Raw genomic sequence first — 24,818 nt, 5'->3', positions numbered from 1 at the left:
CTAAATTTAATATTTCCATTGAGCATAAACACTAAAAAGTACTGTATCTGTGGGGAGAGAGCGAGAGAGAGACACACAGTGGGACGGAGGCACATAATATTCCAGGAGTTGTAAACTGCATCCACAGCTCTCACATATAGCCGGTGATTGGATTCCGACCCGTAGCTTTCTATTCCGACCTACTTTCTCCGGCATATAAACATTTTCATATCGTATGCACACATATATTTTACTCCATAGATTTCTTCATCAAATATATATTCGATCTGGTTGAAAGATCGACTTGTATGTTATATTTACTTACTTGATGTTTGTTTCTTTAAATTATGAAATTGATCGAAAGCAGTGGTTAATAGTTACGTATTAGTTCAGATTTTGATGATTTTATTACTCGTTGATTTGAGTTGGTAGCTTGGGCTTGTATAATCAGTTCATAGTTTGTTTCTTTTTCTTTAATGTTAAAAATCTGTTCTTCTGCTTCCAATTTGTTTTGTTCTGTGGTGTGTTGCAATTAGATTTATGCGTAATTTTTTTTTCTGATATGGGATACACAGTGCACTGAGAAAAAAAGGAAAAAATGTGGGGGATTATGAGGCAAAAAGTTGTTACTGGAGGCTCTTCTGTTGGGGTAGGCCTTGAAAAATTCATTTTAATGTTGAAGAAAATTTTCGCTACGCTTTTTATGATTCAATTATATATAATGATCTCAAGTAGAATAGTTTTCGTTGTCCATTTCAGATTTTAGAGCAATCATTGCACAGGATAAGGCCTGCTGTATCGGCTTTGAGAAGTTACTCATCTGCTGCCAAGGAGGTAATTATGGCTTATGTTAATTGTGTTATCTTTCGATCATTCACATTGCTTGATATACTCCTTTTTAACTTGGATTAGTTGTTAATAAATTGTGGGAAAATAGTTCAAACTCTGAGCCTTATTGTTTTATTCATTATGGGGGCATGCAGTGCAGACTTTTTGTGACTCTCCGAACCCTGCTATATAAAACATCCCAAAGTCCAGGGGTGATTAAATTCCAAATCCACTTCATGCAATACTGTTTGTCTGGTCAAGACCTAACTCAAATAGAGTTACCATTGATTTACAGAATTCTCTAGATTATGAATCAACATTATCACTTGTACAGGAGAGCCCTATGGGCATAGAATTTCTCTTCCTGTTCAAAATCTAAATAAGATAGGTGCTATATTATTATTATTTAGTTTCCTATTTCTTGAACCATTTGCTTCCAACTTTCCTTCTAAATGTTCCTTCTCACTCTTTCCCCTCTCCCTCCCTCTGTCTTTCATGCACTATTCGGTTTCAGCTTTATTACTTGTTTTTAACAATGTGTACATATACACACATATAAAGTACTAGATAGCATTCCCTTTTCCTTTTTCGGTCATATCTATTAAGAAGACTAATTCTACTTGCAATAGTATTCTGTAGCTATTTCTTTTAACAACTTCTCATATTAAATCCAACCAAATAAAAGCAAATATTAGTATATTATTAATATTATGATTATGTTTTTGAGATCCTAGTCCCTTGGTTCCACCTTAATAAACCCATTATGGGATGTCCTCTGTTACATCGACTCTTCAAAAGTATTGAAGTACCCGTGTCGGACGCGTATCCCTCGGACATGGGTATAGGATATGTGTCCGATACTTTTGGTTAGACATGTACTTAAAAAGTATACCCAATCATTCAATTACATTAATATTATTACTTTAAAATGAGTTAACTACCTATATTGAATATTGTATTTGATAAAAACATTACTTTACTCTAGAAAATAAAATAAAATAATTAATAAAATGAATATTTAGCTGTGTCCGTGTGTCCTTTTGTTTGGAGATTTGACACGTCCGATGCATGGATACATACTCGTGTCCGACACCTGTACCCGAGTCCATGTAACATAGGGGATATCTGTAATGATGCAGAATATCACTCCAGGCCAAAAACCCCTCACCTTAACATATACACATAACACATGTGAACAGGATTATTGATAAAAACCTCTCTGACCTTGACCTATGCACATGATAACATGATTATTGATAGCTATCAACTAACAGCTAGACACACCCAAACATTAATGATTCATACCCATGTCTAAATAAAACTTCATTTTACATCCCTCACTACAATTATAATGCCCAAAATAACCATGTTCCATATTAGGATTTAAGAATAATCCAATGTTTAATATACTTCTATCAGGAACAGTAATAATCATTCCTAACAATTAGTATACTTCTATCAGGAACAGTAATTAGCATCTATTACCTTCATAATATAGCAATTAATTTTTGCCCAGTGAACCATGCAATAGCCCCAACTTATTACAGTTACTTGTTCCAATCATTGTTCATGGTAAAGACTAATATCTTCCCTTAGTATATTATAACAACAGGAGCTGCTAACTATTTGATTGCATGTGAGGATTTATACGGATATATCCTCAGTCACTGGGAAAAGCCTTGGATGGATATTATGGTTTTTACCACATTTTTCTTAAAGTATGAATTGCATTAAACCCCCCCTGAACTTGTCACTATGCGTAAAAATACTCCCATGAACTATCAGTTCAACCAAAAAGCACCCCTCTACTATTAAAAAGTGGCAAACGGCACTTCTAAGCCTAATGGCTTTAAGGGTGTTTTTTGGTTGATTGATTTAATCTAAAATACTAATTATAATACATGGACTGGTATTTATCAAAAATGAATAATACACGGAAGGGTCATTACAGTCTATTCTTTTTTGGGATATCTTCATAGAAATTTAGAGTCATAATATCCACTCTACTTATGTGCACTCGAATTTTTTATACTTATATACTAAACTTTCCCAAGTCATTGAGATTGTATATATATGAGTAGTGATCTCTTGCTCCCCACGGAGCAAGAAAATTCTTCCGCACTTTCTATAGTAACCATTAGATTAAATCTAATAGTCAAATTCCAAACCTACCTATATACTTTCCTTTTAATATAAAACCACTATCATTATTTCTAGTTTCTAAATTTAAAATTTACCAATACCACTAATTACAACTATAAAAGGTAAGTACCAAACAAATAAAAATATAAATCGCTTCACCTCTGGAACGTCTCACCGCCACTAATCGGAATTTTTATTTTCTTTGATATCTTTGAGCAGTCTTTCATACTTTTTTTGCTTATAAAAAAAAATGATGATAGTGAAAAAAAAAAAGATGATAATAATAGCAGCATCAATAAATTTTTGTTATTATAGTAGAACTAAAAAAAAGATTTTGTACGACTTATTATGACATATGAGTAATTGGAATGTGTTTACAACTAGTTAAAATCTGGAATAAAATAAAACAAAATTAACAAGAAAGATGAAACAATTTGTGACAAAGGGATTAGAGAACAATAGATTGAATTTCTAATTTTTAAATAGCATGCATTGAGGGAGGTATACAAAAATTTAAATTGTGAAGTGTTGTGCAAATCACAAGTTACCTTAAGTTAATCAAGTGGATAAAAAAATACAGATTTTATTTTTAATTTTTTAATTATTTTTTAGTTGATGTTTTGTATGTCAATAGTGTAATTTTTAATTTCTTTTTCACACTCAAACAAATACGTAATGCCAACTTTAGTATCAAGTCATTGATGCAATTCTCTAACACTTATAAATTTTTTTTAAAGAAAATAAAATTCTGATTAGTGATGAGATGTGATATTGAGAGGTGAAGAGATGTCTATTTTTATTTTTTTAGTACTTACCTTTTATTGTTATAATTAATGGTATTGGTAAATATTAAATTTGGAAACTTGAAATAGTGATAATGGTTTTGTATTGAAAGGAAAGCATATAGGTGGGTTTAGAATGTGACCATTCGATTTAATCTAATGGTCACTATAAAAGGTGCGGAAGAATTTTCTTACTCCACAGGGAGCAAGAGATCACTACTATATATATATATATATATATATTTTGATAAGTCATAGAGATAATATATATTATGCAAGTATAGACATAGTAACAAGTAGGTTTACAGTCAATTGTTCTCATACAACTTCTATGTAATATTGTTATATGTACAAGCTTTCTGTTAGGTTATTAACCATGTTGACCTATTGTTATGTAAGAATTTTCTTAGTGTCACAAGCTTGCTGTTAGGTTATTAACCAAATTGACTACTGGCCTTCAAAACACTGAGAATTATCTATAGGATACCAGTGACAAGTACATTTCAGAAAATAACTTCCTAAGCTTTTAACCAGATTTTTCATTATTGTTCAACACTGTTGGCCCCTAACACACGTGGAGGTAATGTTTCATATATCTAACCCTCCCCAGACTCTGCAATGGAAGGAGCTTTGTGCACTGGGTTTGCCCTTTACTGTTGGCCCCTCAGATTATTTTCTAAAGCTAGCCTTTTCCTGTAGAGTCATAAGTCAGTATATAAGTAGGATATCAAGTCCAGAGTTGAATAATTTTACAGGAATATAGTCATGTCTTTTAACTGATCCAACTTGTCTCATCCCAAGATCAATTGTACACATAGTTATGCTTTGTTGAAGTCAGTCAGTTTAGTTTTTCAAATTAAAACAAGCCATGCATATGAGTAAGAATCACCCATTAATTAAAATCTCTAACGAAATTTTATTCAGATAATGGTCTACAATTAAAATATCATGTCATCCCATGTATTCATTCTCCAACTTTGTTGAAACTAGGCCACCACTACGTTGTAACTAAGTGTATCTTCTTGACATTATGCCGGCTGGCTCTCTGATGTAGAACTGATTGTCGAAGCCTTTATGGCCCGTTTGGACCTCTAGGGGCCAAACGGGAATCTTGACAGATTTTGTGGGCCGATCTCGAAGTGTCCATTTTTGACCCGGCAGAAGAGTTTTTTGACTGGAAACGGCCCAACGAGCAAGACTCACCGCTACGCCATGACGTGACCCATTTTTCATCAAAGTACCATTGTTTAGGGCCTCAAAATGGGGTTTTTCTGTCCTATAGGGAACCTGTCGAATATTTCGGGATTTTCGTTCGTTGTCTAAACGAACTCGGATTGCACTCATATTTTATATTTAGTAGTTTTATTTGATTAGGCTTCTTTCTCTATTTTTTCAGAATTTTTAGAGAAACTTTATTTTTAGGATTATTTTCGAGTATTAACATCCTTTTGGGATTAGGTTTCCTTATGTTATAAGGATTTGTGTTGCAATTAGTTGCCTTATGAATTAGGGTTTTCTTTCATTATAAATATATGTAATGCAGAGATCAGAATCATTCATTCAATTATTGAATACCAAATCAGATTTTCTCTGAACTTATCTCTTGTTTTGTGGATTCAAGACACCCTACTTTGTGGATTCAAAGTAACCCGTTCTTTGTAAACAAATTTATCGCTTCCGCTTACGTCAGTTGGTATCAGTGCCTTGATTTACCCCGGGTTGTTGATGATTGCTCGTTTTGGTAGCACCCACTTTGCCAACGATGATTGCAAAGCGAAGGCCCCTTGGGCAGCCATACATACTCAAGATCGGATTGTAGCAATTGGTTTTGGAATTGGTGGCAACCAAGTTCGTGGTTCAGTTTGAGTTCGTGCTAATGATGTGTCTCGCAGCCAACCGAATATGAGTTATGTTCCTGTTTATACACGTAGGCCTCCAACCTATGTGGATTATTTCGATGATTCTTCCGATGATGAGGAGTTCGTATTTAGTGATCGAGGTAGACACAACAATCGGGAATTTCAGGTAAAACTTGATTTACTTACTTTCAATGGAAGTTTTATTATTGAAGATGTCTTGGACTGGATTGATGAAGTTGAGAAATTCTTTGATTACATGCATATCCAATAAGATAAGAAGGTGAAACTTTTGGCATACAGGCTCAAGGGAGGAGCTTCTGCGTGGTGGGAATAACTTCAGGATGCTTGCGCACGACAAGGGAAGACACTAGTATGCTCCTGGAAGAAGATGCAGCATCTGATAAGGGGTAGATTCCTACCGATAGATTATGAGCAGACTCTATTCCAAAAGTATCAGGATTGCAAGCAGGGAAGCCTATACGGAAGAATTCAATCGGTTGACATCTCGGAACGACCTGATGGAAATTGAGATGCAGCGAGTTGCTTGTTATCTGAATGGTGTGTGATGTCATTCATGATAGGGTATCAACACAGATAATTTACGCTATAGCAGAAGCCACGAATGCGGCAACTAGGGTAGATGCCTTTTTGGAGAAAGTGAAAACACCGGCTAGCTCCTGGTATTTTGATGCGACGCGTTCAACGACGAACAAAGCATAACAGCCCATGTATTCTTAGCCTTCCGTTCTAGCAGTACCTAATTTGGCTAGCACCAGTACTCAGCCAAAAAAGCCGGAACAACTCCCATAGCAAGTCAGGATGCATCCAAAATAATCCTTATAGTCGGCTAGACCCCATTAAGTGTTATAGCAGCCAGGACATCAATCTAATGAATGTCCCCAAAGCTGCTAAGTTAATTTAATAGAGCTTGGGGGTGAGGAGGATCAAGATCAAGATAGAGAAGCTGACGAAGGGTTTCCTTTATACGATGAGGAAGAGGTGATTGGAGAAGATGAGGGGGAGTTACTCTCACATTCTCTAGTCGTGCGAAGGCTGTTACTAGCCCCGAAAACGGAGAGCATCCACAGAGGCACAATATATTCCGGACACGGTGCACTGTTAATAAGAAAGCCTGTGATGTTATTATTGATAGTGGTAGCAACGAGAATATTGTGTCGAGGGCGATGGTCCAGAAGTTAGGGCTGAAAATAGAGAAGCATCCGAGTCCCTACAAAATTGGCTGGATTAAAAGAGGGGCAGAAACAATGGTTACAGATATCTGTCGGGTTCACTTTTCTATTGGGAATAAGTATATTGATGAGGCGTTGTGCGATGTTGTTGATATGGATGTTTGTCACTTGATTCTGGGCAGACCATGACAGTATGATGTCAACGCCATTCATAAGGGCAGGGATAATGTTTATATGTTTGATAAATGGAGACAGAAGATTGTGTTGGGTCCTATGACCGAAGACGGTTTTTCCAAGGTTTCACAAGTTAAGGGAAAATCAGTTCTTTTAATCGGCAGTGAGCAGCAGTTTTCGGAGGAGGCTAAGGAGTCCGGACAGTTTTTGGCGCAGTGGTTGGAGAAGAGGTGTCTGATACTCCTACAATTCTAGCAATGTTACAGCCCATGCTTGAAGAGTTTCGGGAGATTATTCTAGACGAGTTGCCTAGTGGTCTACCTCCTATGCAAGATATTCAGCACCACATAAATCTTGTGCCTGGTGCTAGTCTGCTGTATTTACTGCACTATTGCATGAGCCCAAAGGAGTGTCAGATTTTGCAGGATTAATTGAGGAGTTGGTTCAGAAGGGTATGGTGAGAGAGAGTACGAGTCCGTGTGCTGTTCCAACTTTGTTAGTGCCAAAGAAGGATGGAAGTTGGCGTATGTGTATCGACAACAGAGATATCAACAAGATCATCTTAAAGTGCAAATTTCCTATTTCACGGTTAGATGATATGTTGGATATGCTGGCGGCCTAAAACTCTTTTCAAAGATTGATTTGAGAGCGGCTACCACCAAATTCGTATTAGACCCGGGGATGAATGGAAGACTGCTTTCAAGACTAAGGAGGGTCTGTATGAATGGTTAGTGATGCCGTCTGGACTGTCTAATGCTCCAAGCGCTTTCATGAGGCTTATGAATCAGGTACTGAAAAATTTTATTGGCAGATTCTTTGTTGTCTATTTTGATGATATCCTAATTTATAGTGAGTCCGATACGGAGCATCAATCGCACTTGAGAGAGGTACTATTAGTTTTGCAGGCAAACAAGTTGTCCATCAATATGAAGAAGTGCATTTTTATGTTGTTTACTATTTCTGGGTTTTGTGGTGAGTGCTGAAGGCATTCGGGTTGATGAGGAAAAGGTTCGGGCAATTCGAGAAAGGCCCACGCCAAAAATAGTAGGCGATGTGCGCAGTTTTCATGGTTTAGCAACGTTTTATCGGAGATTCATCAGGAATTTCAGTAGTATTGTTGCTTCTATTACAGAATGCATGAAGAAGGGCAAATTTAATTGGGGCGAAGAGGCAGAACAGAGCTTTGAGCTGATCAAAGAAAAGCTGTCCAATGCACCTATTATAGCATTGCCAAGCTTTGAGAAATTGTTTGAGGTTGAGTGTGATGCCTCCGTTGTTAGAGTTGGTGTTGTTCTATCCCAAGAGGGTAGACCAATTGCGTTCTGTAGTGAGAAGCTTAGTGATGCGAGGAAGAAGTGGACTACCTATGAGCTTGAGTTCTATTAAGTGGTACGTGCATTTAAGGTTTGGTAACATTATTTAGTGCAGAGAGAGTTCGTTATTTACACTGATCATCAGGGTTTGAAGTTCATTAATAGTCTGAACAATATTAACAGGATGCATACCAGACGGGTTTTTTCCTACAGCGATTTACCTTATCTTTGAGGCATAAATCGGGTCAGTAAACTGAGTCGCTGATGCACTTAGCCGAAGAGCAACATTCCTGGTGATTTTTTGAGCTGAAGTTGTGGGTTTTGACTAAGATGATGACTTTAAGGAATTCTGGGCTAAGTGTCTGATTGCGTAGGTTGCTGAAGGTATGCACATACATGAGGGATTTCTTTTTCGTGGTAATCAACTTTGTTTTCCTAGAAGTTCACTTCGTGAGCAGATCATTCATGAATTACATGGTGGTGGTCTAGGTGGACATCTTGGTCGAAGAGCGATATTATTGGCCACAACTCAAGAGGGATGGTAGCTATGTGCAACGGTGTCCAATCTGTCAATCTGCTAAAGACCAGTCTCAAAATGCTGGTCTTTATATCCCTCTACCTACACCAGATTGTCCTTGGGAGGATTTTTCCATGGACTTTATCTTAGAACTTTCACGTACTCAACGAGGGGCAGATTCAGTTTTTGTAGTTGTTGATCGTTATTCGAAGATGGCTCACTTCATAGCTTGTAAGAAGACTTTTGATGCTACACATGTTGCAAATTTGTTCTTCAAGGAAGTTGCTCGTCTTCATGGAGTTCCTAAGGACTTTGTGGATGTGTTTGATATATTTTTGAATTTTAGCAGTACTAGTCATCCGCAATCTGATGGTCAAACAGAGGTGGTTAATCGGACTTTAGGCAATTTGATTTGTTATATATCTGGCGAGAAACCAAAACAGTGGGATCTTGCGTTATCACAGACAGAATTTGCATACAACAGCATGGTCAATCGGTCAACAAGCAAGTCGCCTTTTGCTATTGTTTATTGTCATCCGCCGAAGCATGCGCTGGATTTAGTCCCACTTTCGAAGCTGCTTGGAAAGAGTGTTGTTGCTGAACACATGGCAAATCACATCCAAGTCATTCAGGGTGAGGTTCGAAAGCATCTTGAACAAGTAACAGACAAGAAGAGGCGGAAGAAAGTCTTTCAAAAAGGAGATTTAGTTATGGTATTTATACACAAGGAGAGGTTTCCTGTTGGTGCCTATAACAAATTGAAGAACAAGAAATATGGGCCTTATCAGATTTTGAAGAAGATTAATGATAATGCATATGTTGTTGAGCTTCCGCTGCTTCCCAAAGACATGGCTATTTCTCATACATTTAATGTTGCAGATCTATTTGAGTACTTTCCGCTAAATGAGACGCGCTCTTTCAGTCTTAATTCAGGGACGAGTTCTTTTCAAGTAGGGGAGACTGATGTAGAATTGATTGCCGAAGCCTTTATAGTTTGGATCGCCAAGGGGCCAAATGGGCGTGCTGACAGATTTTCTGGGTTGATATCGAAGTATCCGTTTTTGACCTGACTAGAGAGTTTTTTTGACTAGAAACGGCTCAACGAGCAAGACTCACCGTTACGCCGTGACGTAACCCGTTTTTCGGCAAAATACCATCGTTTAGGGCCAAAATACTATCGTTTAGGGCCTTAAAACGCGGTTTTTCTATTCTATAGGAAGCCTGTTGAATATTTCGGGATTTTTGTTTGTTGTTTAAACGAACTCGGATTGCACTCATATTTTGTACTTTTTAGTTTTATTTGATTAGGTTTCTTTCTCTATTTTTTTCAGAATTTTTAGAGAAACTTTATTTTTAGGCTTATTTTCGAGTATTAGTATCCTTCTGGGATTAGGTTTCCTTATGTTATAAGGATTTGTGTTGCTGTTAGTTTCCTTATGAATTAGGGTTTTCTTTCATTATAAATATATGTAATGCAGAGATCAGAATCATTCATTCAATTATTCAACACAATATCATATTTTCTCTGAACTTATCTCTTGTTTTGTGGATTCAAGACACCTTACTTTGTGGATTCAAAGTAACCCGTTCCCTGTGAACAAATTTATCGCTTCCGCTTACGTCACTCTCCACAATGCTATTTACTCTCATTGTTTGAATAATTTATGACTCTTCCTCCAAGAACTAAAATAACTTAGAACACATCATTTGGTAAAGAGGATTATTCTTTACCTCAAATTTTCAATCAATTGATAAGTTTATTCTTTAATTCGCTGAGCTTGGGCCCTGAATTTCTTATGCTTATACTTGGCCCGGAATCAATGGGTGCTAGAGGTTCATTTTCTTTTCTTTTTTTGCCCTGGATTTAGGTGTTCACTGAAATTCTGTAGTTGAAAGTGCAGGAAAGCTGAAAAATAATTTCACTTGTAGATATAATTGTACCAAAAGTTAGGTCCGTGTCCAATCTACCCATCTAGCACCCTTGAATAACAAAGGCCACACTAGAGAATGACCCGTATTTATATATGTACTTGAAATGTCTGGGTAATTCTCTTGGCAACAGTGTCATGCTATGAAGTGCTGAAAAATAATCACATCTATCTTTTCCTTGTTTACATGAGTTTTACTTCTTTAGGTTGATATTGTTATTGAATTCAAATCACTTGTTAAAGTGACATATGCAAGAAGTTGTTAAAAGAATTTTATGTTTCTTTTTTCTGCAATCCTGGTATATGGTCATATATGGGTACTTAGTCCTGTTTAAACTGTTAGCCTTACATTACTTATAAAAAAAAAAAAAAAAAAAACCGTTAGCCTTACATTCTCTCTGTCTCTCTCTCTAGTTTTCGGAAGGCTTTTTCCTTTATATATTTACATACCTGCGTGATACTTGCTCTTCCTTTAGAGATACTTAAATTTACATTATCGGAATTATAATCTCCCACAGATTACAGTGAGAGATGCTTTAAACTCTGCCCTTGATGAGGAAATGTCGGCCGATCCTAAAGTCTTTTTAATGGGTGAAGAGGCAAGATATCTGATTTGGAATTATTGATAAATTCATTCTTTGTTTCTTCTGTTCTTATGTCCCATTTTCTTATTGCAGGTTGGGGAATACCAAGGTGCATACAAGGTTAAGATTTGCTTAATGTGATAAATATACAACTCTCTCTCTCTCTCTCTCTTTCTCTCTTCCCTGCCTCTCACTGTGACTATTACACATCTTCTATTGTCATCTAACAATAAGGATTAAACTTCATGTTGGATAGATTTCTAAAGGGCTCTTAGATAAGTATGGTCCTGACAGGGTTCTTGATACCCCAATCACAGAGGTTATTCCTATTACTTGACTTGTCAGTTTACTTCTGCTTCTGTTCACTCCTGCGGTTGATTTAACAGTTATAGTTATTCTATTTCTTCTTTTACTTTTGTTAAACTTGTCTATTTTTAGAAGCTTAAACTCATTCAACAATAATTGGCTACTTATCTCACACATATGCTTGTTGCATATTCTGCAGGCTGGCTTTACTGGGATTGGAGTTGGTGCCGCTTATTACGGTCTTAAACCTGTTGTGGAATTTATGACATTTAATTTCTCTATGCAGGTTGGTGTTAGGTTATGTTGTATTTGTAAAATGCTTTTAGAGAGGAACTGTTCATCACCTTGTGTAAGAGAACCATTCAAGGTTTGCCCGGTCCATTGCCCCAATCACCACTTAAGGGACTAGGTTGCTCCCCAAAAATGTTCAAAAAGTTGAAATTGGGTTGCTCCCCAATTTGGGATCATGCTAGGGCTTTTATTGAAAGGAAAAAAATATGACTATATGATTTAAAAAAAAAATTTTATTTCCATACTACGGGGTTGGTTCCCCTAAGAAAATTTCCTGGGTCTTCCCCTGGTAATGGATTAGTCTATTAGGCTACTAGCTGGAGCAGTAAGAAGAATTTTTAAAAGGTTAAATGAATACGTCATTACAAAAATTAAACAAGAAGATTTAGAACAGCCACACATTGCAGTGGAGACTCCAAAAGCTTTATTAGGATTTGCCATATCGCATCATGTATGTGTCCCATGTCCATATCCATGCTGTCCAATTTATGGTTTTTGGAAAGCAATCATCCAGTTGTTGATGATAACTTTCATTAAATGGTTTCAAAAGATATCCATGCTCACACACATATTTAAGCAACAATGAACCTTATAAAATTTAAAGCTTTTCTTTTTGTTTATTTGAATGCATTTGGAGTGATATTTTATTATCCTTTTGATGTAACAAGGTTATTACCTGGTTGCATCCTTAATATCATGTTGGCTAAATTAGTACTTTCTCTCTCTCTCTCTCTCTCTATCACACACACACACACACATGCCATTTACTCAATGTTGGGCATTGCTTGCTGAATATTTTAAAAATTCATAAATCTTTGGGTACTGTTCTTTCCTATGTTACATGGACTGGGGTACGGGTGTCGGACACGAGTATGCATCCATGCATCGGTCATGTCAAATCTCCAAACAGAAGGACACACGGACATGGCTAAATATTTATTTTATTAATTATTTTATTTTATTTTCTAGAGTAAAGTAATGTTTTTATCAAATACAATGTTCAATATAGGCATTTAACTCATTTTAAAGTAATAATATTAATGTAATTGAATGATTGGATATGCTTTTTAAGTACATGTCTAACCAAAAGTGTTGGACACATATCCCATACCCATGTCTGAGGGATACATGTCCGACACGGGTACTTCACTGCTTTTGAAGAGTCCATGTAACAGAGGTTCTTTCTATCAGTGGTTTATCTGGTTTTATTTTTGAGCTTTTGATTGAAATGCAAGTAAATGAATGATTTAATATCGTCAAACTTGTTCAATATGAATTTCTTTTAGTGTTTGATGCTTGTCTTTCTTGAATTCCTTTATAATTAATATCTTTGGTGATCTCCATTCTGTCATTTGTTGTAGGCAATCGATCACATCATTAATTCTGCTGCAAAATCAAACTACATGTCTGCTGGCCAGATAAATGTACCTATTGTTTTTAGAGGACCAAATGGTGCTGCTGCTGGTGTTGGTGCCCAACATTCCCAGGTATATATCCTTGGGTTTCTCTTGCACCAGTTTTCTTTTTAGTCACCTGAACGTTTCATAAACAATGTAACGTGCTATTGAGCCTCATTGTGGCTCAAATTTTAAAGTAGTGGGGAAACCAATAACTTCATGATAGAACCAACTATGGAAGGCTGCAAGCTCTGTGTGTGTTTAAAAATTATGTAAGATTCTTAAGATAGTGTCCAAACTGGACTTGTGCAAGCAGGTGTTGTGTCAAAAAGATTCCAATATGGAACAATTCCCTTTCACGTCATGGAATAATTGTTTTTTTTATATGTAGAAACACACATTCACATAATCCCTAGAAAAAGACATAGAATGACACTGATTACTGGTGTCTGGTGGTTTGTATGATGATTTCCTTTTAATTAGTAGTTAAAATCAGAAATGAATGAGTATTATTTTTCCTTCCATTAATTATGGTTTTTCTTCATTAAGATCTGAACTGCCACTGATATTTAATTTACGCAGCATCTTTATGGGCATTGTTGACTCCTATGTGACAAATATCAAATCTGCTGTCATGATATCACCACAAAAATAAGCAGCTTGAATGTTTTATGACTTTTTGTTTGGATTTTGCAATGCACAGTGTTATGCTTCATGGTTTGCCGCCTGCCCTGGGTTGAAGGTGTTGGCTCCATACTCTTCAGAAGATGCTCGCGGACTGCTAAAAGCTGCCATCAGAGATCCTGATCCTGTTGTTTTCCTTGAAAATGAGTTGTTGTGAGTATTCAGTGCAAAATTATTCGCGAAGTGTCAATTTTTTCCTTAAGATGTTTAATGTCAACAATTTCAATGTAAATGTTGTGCTTCAGATATGGTGAGTCTTTCCCTGTTTCAGCGGAAGCTCTGGATTCCAGTTTCTGTCTCCCCATAGGGAAAGCTAAGGTACTTTTTCTGAAGCTTATGCAAGTGCCTAAATGGGTGATTTTTGTTATGTCTATGCATGATCATGTTGTTATTATTGTAATTTGTTATAATGTCACCACTTTATGAATTTTATGTTGTCTGCTAACTACCATTAACAGATAGAAAGGGAAGGCAAGGATGTCACAATTACAGCTTTTTCAAAAATGGTGGGCTATGCTCTGAAGGTTTTTCTGCTATAACCTTTAGCTTTATGCAATGTAATTATTCATTTGGATGCATAATCTGCTCTTGCTTGTTTAATTGTGAGAAAAGGAATCTAGCAGTACAAGGTACATGAGAAGTCAACTTAAGCTGAGATCAGGAATATCTGTGTAGTATTCAGAGCTACCAGAAGAAGCTGAGACCATACATTCTATGTTCTGGAACGTGCATGCCGGAACATGGAACAGTTTATTTTGCAAATGCTAAACTTCACGAGTTGAACATTTTTGTTAGTCTTCTTATTGGCAATAGGATTATTATTATTATTAGTCTCGTTGTCGTTGTAGAAGATTTACGATCATCTAATTCTTTTGAGGGCTTGATGAAAGCAAATAACTTTCATAGCCTTTTTAATAGGAATATTAATATTATTTTATCTACAACTAGCAAACTCTCTTGAGGAATTGTTGGATACAAATATAAAATCATCCTCCTCCATGAATGACCAAGATTTAATTTTACAAAATCGGTTGACCATTGATGGACGAGATCTATCCTCTTCATGAGGAGTTTCTTCTGGAATACTTATAAGTTATCTGAAGTACGAGTGCAATATTCCAAATGCAGACATGCTACACGGCCATAGAATTAGGAAGTATTTGTGTTATCTTGTCTGTATAACCTTCTAAAATGTGATGGGGCATGTCATCCTTCCCTACCCAATCACATAACACCCTCATCATGCCTTCAATTGGCCACGAGAAATTGTTGATCATATGATTTGATCATCGTAGATAAGTGTCTTCATGTTTGTGTGCTCTAAGCTGTTAAGTTGACCCCTCATTTTCTGTACCAGTAGAACTGTGTTTGCGGGCTAATCATTGCCTCCTAGCATCATCATCATCATTCTGGAGCAGGGCATTAATGTGGCATAGGTTTTGCCCATAAAGTCTAACCTGAGCATCATCTGGTGATCATCATCCATGTCTCTACTTTGAAATCGTTCTTGTGTTCCATCCGGTAAGTGACAACTCCAGGCCTTGAGAACCACATGAATGCGCATATCCTCAAAGTTCACAGCCTTGAGTCAACCTTTCACCTTGGTTTGCTTTGCCGAATCTACTCACCTCCTCCAGCTGATAAAGTTGTGCCTTTGTGGCTACTCCATGCCACCAATGCTTACACGGCCTTATCCCTCGTGGTCACATTGTGCACCTTGGGGTTATTCTTTCCTCTATTTTAGTTGTCCTTGCACTCTTGTGTCACTGCACTCAGCATCTCCATGCGCACTAATGTGCCCCTCATTCTCATGGTTTAGTAAGGACCAGACATCCAGCTGTTCATCTCCACCCCTCTCTTTCATACACGTCTCTCTGGCTCTCTCTCTTTCAGCTGATCCTGTTTCATCCTCTCCATTTCTTTACTCTTTTTAGATCTTTATCTCTTTGAATGGACATATACATATGATTTGGATATATGTGTGTAACACGCATAAAATCGATTTGGATATATATGATACCCACATGGATATCAAACTCATCTTCTTCAGACTATATGAAAGGTTTGGCTCTCTCTTCATCTTCCTCCTCTGTGTTTAAAAAAGAAAAATCCTCTTGTGTGTCACAGCGTGTCTGATATATTGAAAAAAAGGGACATTTCTAGGGAGAGTCAGATATGTGTCCAAGCCTCGAACATATGTCCGACACTCGCACACCCCCCATCCCAGGTGTGTCGGTGTTTTAGATCCTGTAGTCATTGCTTCCTTCATCATCCACTTTCTTAGGTGTACTTCTTCTCGTGCTTTCAGTTTCCCCATTGCTCACATGCTCCCTCCTTAAAAACTTTTCTTCGGAAGCATCAAGTCGATCCACTATTGCCATAACCTATGCTAAGTTATGGGGCTTTTGTCTTCTCAATTTTATGGCAACCTAAGGTTGTAGCCCATTAACAAAGAAGAAAAGGCGTTGCCTTTTTGCCATCTTTTGGATATGTAACACTAGGATTGAGAATTCTTTGACACAATTCCTGATGGATCCCCCTCTTTTTAGATAATGGTCAAGTCTTTCACAATCTTTTGGCAGAACAAACTGTTTAGGTCTCTCTTAAAGTCATCCTTGAGAGTTACTGTGTGGTCATCACCTATATCCTCACCTGCTCCCCTTATCCTATTATATAGCTTGGGCTCGGGCTACTTCTTCCCTGGTTGTAACACGATGTCCTTAACCTTGGTTAGCTCCTTTTATAGGCAGTATGCTTGTCTCGCAAATCAATAACTTGCTCTTACAATTCCCCTTCTTGTACTTTCTTCTAGAAAAGGTTTCAATCCTCTTGAAGGTAAAGCCGTCAATCCCCTCGACCTCGTCCTCAAAGGCCACACATATGCAGTCATGGTGATCCTATTATATAGCTTGGGCTCGGGCTACTTCTTCCCTGGTTATAACACGATGTCCTTAACCTTGGTTAGCTCCTTTTATAGGCAGTATGCTTGTCTCGCAAATCAATAACTTGCTCTTACAATTCCCCAGGTTTCAATCCTCTTGAAGGTAAAGCCGTCAATCCCCTCGACCTCGTCGTCAAAGGCCACACATAAGCAGTCACGGTAGTTGCATCCCTCTTTGTAGCTAACTTACCAATGATCTTGGACGGACAACCCCTTTATGTTGTACTCAAATAGTCAAATGTGGCAATCTCTTGACTTTCCAAGGTTTTCTTTACCTCAATGAACTTAGCCTCAGGGTCGACTTTATCCCCTTCTTGGCTCAAGGATGGGTGAGATAGATTTCACTCCCTCATCTTCAGATGTTGATGTGTTGACTCCCTTGATCTCAACAAAATCTCCCTATACAACAAGCCTTGCTCTAATACCAACTCATTTTTGGCTCTACGTTACCCTCACGGTGCAGCTATATAGTTATAAAAGCGCAAGGCACACCAAGGCGCCAAGGTTTCTTGGAGCCTAGATGCAAGGTGAGGTGTGAGCCTGAGTGAAGCAAGTGCACCTTATATATTACGTGCTAATAAATCATCAAGCATCAGAATATTCCAAATTTGAACAATGGAATAACAGACATTCATATTCCATAGTCTGCTTTCCAAACACCATACCAACAATGTAAAAGAAAATAATATCATCCATACTCCAAAGAATTTTGTTGGTAACTTGGTAAGTCCATATTCTGTATAATTAGTACATCCAAAAACAAGAAGTGAACTTGGTTTAAAAAACAAAATAAAAAGAAAATAAATATATAAAGAAAAAAGAAAACAAGAAGTGATTAACCGAATAATCATGGAACTTAAAGCAGTGGATGTCTCAGCACAAGTTTTCATCCATCTTACAAACAATCATCCTAAAGGTCCTAGCAATCATCCTCTTCACCAAGCATCGCATCATTATATTCCTCATTATGAGATTTATTACCCTTTTTATCTTTCTCTTCTGTCTTCTTTGGGCTCTCCTCTTCCTTATCTATATTTTATACTGAAGACAATGTTGAAGCCATTGTTCTCTTTGGGGATTATTCTCCCCAACTCCAGCAGCACTAAAAAAAACAGGCTATGTCAAAGAACTATTATCAAACATAAATCATCTTTTGCATCTAGATCTGAACCTCTATCCATATCTCCAGTCAACACTCATTGCTCCCATAAATATCTTAATAGTGTCACGCCTATTGTTATGATGCTTTAGTTCCCTGTTATACTTGATGAACACCTGTTTCTCTTCTTGAAATGAAGTTGCAACTACTCAAATATCACTAATAAATGTAAATAAAAATCTGAAGTTTCAATTCAACGACTACTTTTCCCTTAAAAAAATTAAAACAAGCACATCCCCTGATGTGTTCTCTTTCTAATATGCAAATAAAGGGGAGTTCTAATCACAATTTAGTAACTTAAATGTTCTAACATCAATTTTGTACACAACTGGATGCACTACATGTGATGTTGAGAATTTTAACAACAATGTCTTGCATATTTGAAATTAATAACCTTATGAAGCCCACAAGAGCTGTCAATTATAACTTATTAGCTCGAAATATGTAAATATATTAATCGAACTATAAAATGATTAACTAGTTTACTTGGTTCCCTGGTTCATCTTTGTCTAATAGCCATTGCCATCTCAAAAGACTTGGCTTTCTAATATATTGTCAAATCCACAATAATTTTGTCTTGCACATCCATGCTTGGGACAAAGCTTGTTATGCTCCTATGGTCCTATAACAACCCTTTGCGACCTCTTTTTTTTTTTTTTTTTTTAAACCTTTGCGACCTCTTCATCGTGCTCAATATTTGGATTAGAACAAAATTCAATATTTTGCACAAGTCAATAAGGTTAATCACTGCATTAGAAGCTTTCAAGCCTATACTCTTATCTTATTTTATGAGTCCAATCCCTGTTTTTCATTTACATCAGTGGCTGAAGGAAGATGTGACCAACACATCTTATTTAAGAATGAAACCGAAAGTAACTGTTTAATCATTTCAGATTAATGGCTCAAAACTTTAGTATATATGAGAGTGTTGAATGGAAAAGCTACAACAAATGTACAATTGCATATATTTATATAGATGTCATTTATTGGGTTTTTATGGTTCTTATTTATCTATTTATTTATAAATCTGTGGAAGACTTATTTGGTTGGAGCACCATTAGGATATGGTTACTGGAATTACATGATTAGTATATTGTGTTTTCTAGGTAAGTATAATGTTGATGTTGGATTCCCAAAATGTGAGGAATTTTTGCGTCATTATAAAGAAGTGCGTTATCATTTATAAGATTTTTAGAAGGGGCCATTAATCAAGGGAAGCCAAAGAAGTTTAATTACACCTATTCATTTCTAATATTTATTTTTTAGAATTAATATTATTTTGTGAGTACGATTCATGTGTGCTATTGTTTGAATTTCTCAATAGTTTGCTTGCTTATATAAATTTAGTGATCTGAAAAAATTTAATATGGGTCCATAAGCTAAGGTCAATGTTATAAATTGGAATATATTTAGACTTTTTTTTTTCCCCACTTATATGAGTGGAAGTAGATCGTGTTTCTAAAGGAACTGCAAATACTTTCACCAAGCATCAATTATATCTTAAAAGTACATATATGAGTTCCATACTTCCATGTGAAGATGGACTTCCATCTTCATGTCAAACAAACCCTAAATTTTCAATTGGGAATTTTTATAATTTTCATTTTAATTCTCATTGTTCTGGCGAAAAGAATTATAACAATTAGAACTTCCCAATCACATTCCTTCTATCCCTACTATTATTTTGTCATACTTAAGAGTATGCAGTGTCCCACATTGCATTAGCTGTTCCTTTTTGGCATACCATAAAGACCTTATTATAGGCAACACTGGTGGTATATAGTATATACAACTCTAGATTAACTACCTTCACTACTGTGGAATTGAGGCTTAAATTACCTATTGTTCTAAGACGAATTATCAAATGAGTGGCAGACTCGTGGATATCATCTTTAGCTTTGTTGATCATCTGCACTGTGCATTATGGCATTGTTCCGCTGCCTAATTTCCATAAAATTTGGAAACCTGAGCCTCGTATAATAAATAGGAACATCTCCTATTAAGAAGTCTGCTAGAAGGTTCGGCTCATTGTGTCTATTGTGTCAAATGGTGTAGATATTTTTTTTGGAAAAAATTACAAAGGAGTCCTACTTTTCTTTTTATAAGACCATCCGAGTTCTATCAATAAACAAATCTATTTGTCGTCTTTCTCTTTCTCTCTCTTGGGGATTTTGGTCGTCAATTTTTGGTTTCACAAGAACTTACATGCTTCACATTCAGCTCATATGACGGCGTTAATATTCATTTTCTTTGTCAATTGGCATATAAAAAATAGAACCAGTTCTGTTGCATAATAAATAAATTAATAATTTTTTTTGCAGTCTTTGAAAGTTCTGTTTATATTATCACTGCTTTACAATTTGGCATTAATTTTTTCCCCCTCCATCTGAATGTAACTGTGTTACTTTGATGTTCAGGCGGCTGAGATACTTGCAAAGGAAGGAATCAATGCTGAGGTATTAGAAAGAATTATTATTTTTCATATATATATGTAAATGTTTTTGGGAAATTAAGCTCCCCCACACCCCCCTCCCCCCAACACTCACACACACCCAGAAAAGGAAAAAAAGAAAATAATGATAAATATAAAATGAAAAATACTGTGTATTCCTGTGTTTTAAAAATTACAGCAACATCTCCCAACGTCTATGTTTGCTTTACGCTTTTTACCCCCTTGCTGTGACAGTTAAACGGTTTTACTGTCAAAAATGGTGACATTAGCATCCAAACATTTCTAAATGCCTATTTTGTCCTTTAAAGAAGTGAAAAGGCAAAACAGGCGTAAAACATTCTACTATAAGACGAAATTGTCCTCCATTTGCTAAGTTGACCAAACATAACATATGTATATAGAACAAAAACCTCAAGGAATCCTCAAGCATGTTTGGTTTCCTTGACTTCATTAAAAATGGAAATTTATTGATGCTTTTCAAAATGTTGCATTATGGGGTGGTGAAGCATTTTAGAATGAGGTGAGCTTCTTCTGTTGATCCGCAGTGATGGGCGGAGCTTCCATTGATTTTCGGTGATACTCGATTCTCTCTCTCTAAATCTTGCCATTCTTGAATTTCCACCGGCCCTCGAGCCATCCTTTGCCACCATGCATCTGCAAAAAAATTCATCATCTTTGGCTTCCTCCTCGCTATCACATCTTATATTGCTAGTGGCACTCGATCCGGGAATCCCATCAATTGTAATCCCCTCCTCTATTATCTTCTCCACTAGCATCGCCTCTATCAACACCACACCAGCAAAGGCTCGCTTTTGTTGGATATTTCATGAAATCAACTTTCAAATTTGTGGTGGTGGCAAATGTTATGCTCCTTTTGGTTGGAGGGATGGAAAAATAGATGGAAGAGAGAGGGGGAGGGATGGATGAGGCATCCTTAGGGAAGATAAGTTGTCTCCATCACTTTTTGTTTGGTTGGATGGAACGGATAAGAAAAAGGATGGATGAGATGACTTTTTTTTTGTGTTTGGTTGGAAGGAAGGGAAAGTTAGTTTTTGTATGTTTTTTACCAATGTACCCTCATTATTAACATCTCACTGGGTAAAGTGAATTCTTTTGAAAAGGTTAAAAATGAAAATTAAAAATTGTTAGTTATTATCCTACTTTCTCTCTCCTCTTCCCCTCAAAATTGGGCGGATAACAAAATACAAAGAAGGTGGGATGCTTCATCCCTCCTTGCTTCCTCCCTCTTTTCCCTTCCCTTCAACCAAACACAAAAAGCTTCTTGCCATCTCTCCTCTTGTCCATCCCTCCTCAATCCTTCCCTCCAACCACACATAGCATTAGGGATGATGAATATATATATATAGCTACATGTTCACTGGGTGTATATGTGTGTGTATATATGTGATTTTCGAAAAATAATTTTTTTTCCCTTTTTTTATTTATTTTTATGTTGGTTTTTGGTCAGGGTTTTTGTTTACTGAATATAATGGTTCCAGTATTGATTTCATAAATTTGGGAAAGCATTCAACAAGAGTAGGGGTGGCAATTCGTGTTGCAACAACAATAACAACAATCGAGCCTTTTTCCCAACTACTTGGGGTCGGCTACATGAACCTATGTTTCCACTCTTTTATGGGCCATGTCAATCCATATGCTATTATATCCTTACTAACTCTACCCACATTAACTTTGGTTTTCTTTTTTTCATAATATTACCCTAAATGTGGACTATGTCACTTTTTCATACTGGCGCATTTAAAGATCATCTTCACACATGTTGTGTCATGTTGACCTAAAAGTATATAATAAAGGTCAACTTGAACACTATCCGGTTAATAATCATGTCAGAAATCCTTGACACGAACATGACTTGTTTATTAAATATTTAACATGACATGACCTGTGTAACTCGTTTTATAAATACTTTTGTAACTCAAAACACAGTACAATTCCTTTAATATCATGTTTATGCCGATTAAATTAAATGGAGTCATGTAACCCGTTTATTAACCTATTGTTAAGTATAAAATGCTAATATAATAATATATATATATATATATATATATATATATATATATATATATATATAAAACAGAAGACTAAAATGATGAAAATAAAGATAATTTGGACAATACAATTAAAAAAAAAAATGACAATACAATAACCATATTGGGTATATATTAAAATGACAAAAATGTCCATAATAATAATTAGGTTAAAATAGGTTACGGGTTAAACTGTACACATAATTAAATAGGTTTAATTGAGTTAAATGCATTGAGCCTCAAAAACGCGCTAATTTTGTGTCGTGTTTGAGTCGTGTTGAAATTTGTCACCTCTAAACAAGAGCTACATTATATACACAAAAGGATGGTGTCTGTAGTGATGGTGGTGGGTGGGGTGATGACGATGGCAGGTGGAGATCGCAGCAGTGAGATGGTGTATAGGTTGAGGGTTTTAAGAATTTGGGTGCACATGTATTATATATTGTGTGTATGTGTGTGTGTTTTGTATGTTCACCGTGGATATATATGTTAACTTTTGATTCTTTAGAGAAGAAAATGGTAGAAAAATGAAATGTTAGGCCAAGAAAATATGGTTTTTACCATTGGTCTTTTAGTCTTTGTAATTATATTAAAAAGCATTACTTAAATGCGAGGGTTAAATTGTAACACTGTCAACCAAGAAGCTTGATCTAACAGGGGAGGTCAATGTAATTTTTCAAAAACACAAGGGAGGTGCCTATATTTTTGTTAATCATTAGGGGATATTAGTGCATTTTTCCTTATGATTTTTATATTGGAGAACTCACAAGCAGTTTGACCCGAGTTCTGAAGATGTCAATTTCTGATCCTTCCTACTCAGGTTATAAATTTGCGCTCAATTAGGCCACTAGATAGACCTGCAATCAACGCTTCAGTCAGAAAAACTAACAGACTGGTTACAGTTGAAGAAGGGTTGCCTCAGCATGGTGTTGGCGCTGAAATCTGGTTGGCATCCTGCCATTCAATTACCTTATACTGATATTGATACAATTTCGTTTTATATGTTGTGGGTCACAACTGTTCGTCTAGAATGCATTATGTTTTCTAACATGCGGCTGCTGCTTCTAATAGTGCATCAATTGTTGAAGAGAGCTTTGGCTATCTTGATGCTCCTGTGGAGAGGATTGCCGGTGCTGATGTTCCTATGCCATATGCTTCTAATCTTGAGAGAATGGCTGTTCCACAGGTTGATTTTCTTCTGATGTTTTATTCCAAACTGCAGTGTTTTCATGCATATTTTACCATTAATTATGGCTACAGAAACAAAACTATATAGAAGTTCAAATTGTATGAACTGGTCACTTGAGTTTCTTTGCTATAAATCGTGCAGGTGGAAGATATTGTCCGAGCGGCAAAGAGAGCATGTTACAGATCTGTACCAATGGCTGCAACTGCTTAAACTTATCATCAGAAACCCAAACCTTTCCGAATTCAGGTTGTCTATCTGTGAGATGTATTCAGTAAATTTTCCGTTTTGAAATTACACATCGATGCGTTTTGAAGTTGTTTCACGGCAATGCTGAGTTCGTTTTTTAGTTGCCTTCGAAGTTATTATTGATTTAGTAGGTGAATGATTGAATTATTTCCGGAAATGTGTGTACAATTTGTCTGCCTATTTGGGTGGAACCATAATAAGAAATACACGAAGTCGACCATAGAGTACTTGTTAGAAGTAGAGCTGCAACTTGGGCGGGCAAACCCAGCCCACCCCAAGCCCAACCCGAAAATTTGAAATTTGGACTTTTAAATTACAAATTGGGTTCATGTTCGAGTTGGGTTTTGTCAAAACCCAGACATATTTGGGTTAACCCGAACCCAACTCAAAATCCAAAAATAAAAATAAAAAATAATAATATATTTTTTTTCTCCGTTCTCTCTCCTCTCTCTTCTTTCTCTCTCTCTTCCCTTTCTCTTTCTCTATCTACCGCCCCCATACATTCAAGTTAGCAGTTGGTCATCAAAAAAAAAAAGTTTGCAGTTGCAGAGAGAGAGAGAGAGAGAGAGAGGGGGGGGCAAGCTTGAGAGTTGAGAGATAGTGGTTGAAGCTTGCGAACGGCGAACGGTGATCTGGAACAGCGGGTGATGGAAATTGAAAGATCTGGGTTTGATTTTTTGAACAATCTGAAATGGTTGAGAGACAACGATTGAAGCTTGCGAACGATGAACGGCGAACCCGATTTGGAACAGCGGGCGATGGAAACTGAAAGATCTGGGTTTTGATTTTTTGAACAATATGAAGTGTGT

General features: G+C 36.5%; 1 protein-coding gene across 4 annotated transcripts; it reads left to right on the top strand.

Annotated features, from left to right (window-relative positions):
- LOC132303378 (pyruvate dehydrogenase E1 component subunit beta-1, mitochondrial-like) lies at nt 1-24,229 on the top strand. Of its 4 annotated transcripts, none has more exons than XM_059800616.1 (15): nt 1-161; nt 555-628; nt 739-813; nt 11,231-11,311; nt 11,390-11,416; nt 11,553-11,615; nt 11,802-11,888; nt 13,255-13,380; nt 13,994-14,127; nt 14,220-14,292; nt 14,433-14,498; nt 20,492-20,530; nt 23,395-23,519; nt 23,646-23,760; nt 23,905-24,229. In XM_059800616.1, exons 2-15 carry the CDS (start codon nt 578-580, stop codon nt 23,971-23,973), a joined length of 1,131 nt encoding a protein of 376 aa, XP_059656599.1. In that variant the 5' UTR covers nt 1-161; nt 555-577; the 3' UTR covers nt 23,974-24,229. The 4 variants fall into 4 exon arrangements, with proteins under 4 accessions (XP_059656599.1, XP_059656601.1, XP_059656600.1 ...); XM_059800618.1 differs by having other exon boundaries at nt 1-212; nt 14,433-14,480; XM_059800617.1 differs by having other exon boundaries at nt 2-143.
- The last annotated feature ends 589 nt before the right edge of the window (nt 24,230-24,818 follow it).

The sequence above is a fragment of the Cornus florida genome, unplaced genomic scaffold, assembly GCF_030987335.1.
Source record: "Cornus florida cultivar Cherokee Brave unplaced genomic scaffold, ASM3098733v1 CherokeeBrave_3.0.0_Hap2_Chr04, whole genome shotgun sequence".
Taxonomy (NCBI): domain Eukaryota; kingdom Viridiplantae; phylum Streptophyta; class Magnoliopsida; order Cornales; family Cornaceae; genus Cornus; species Cornus florida.
Note: the sequence above shows the minus strand (reverse complement) of the source record. Positions and strands in the feature narration are given on the sequence as shown.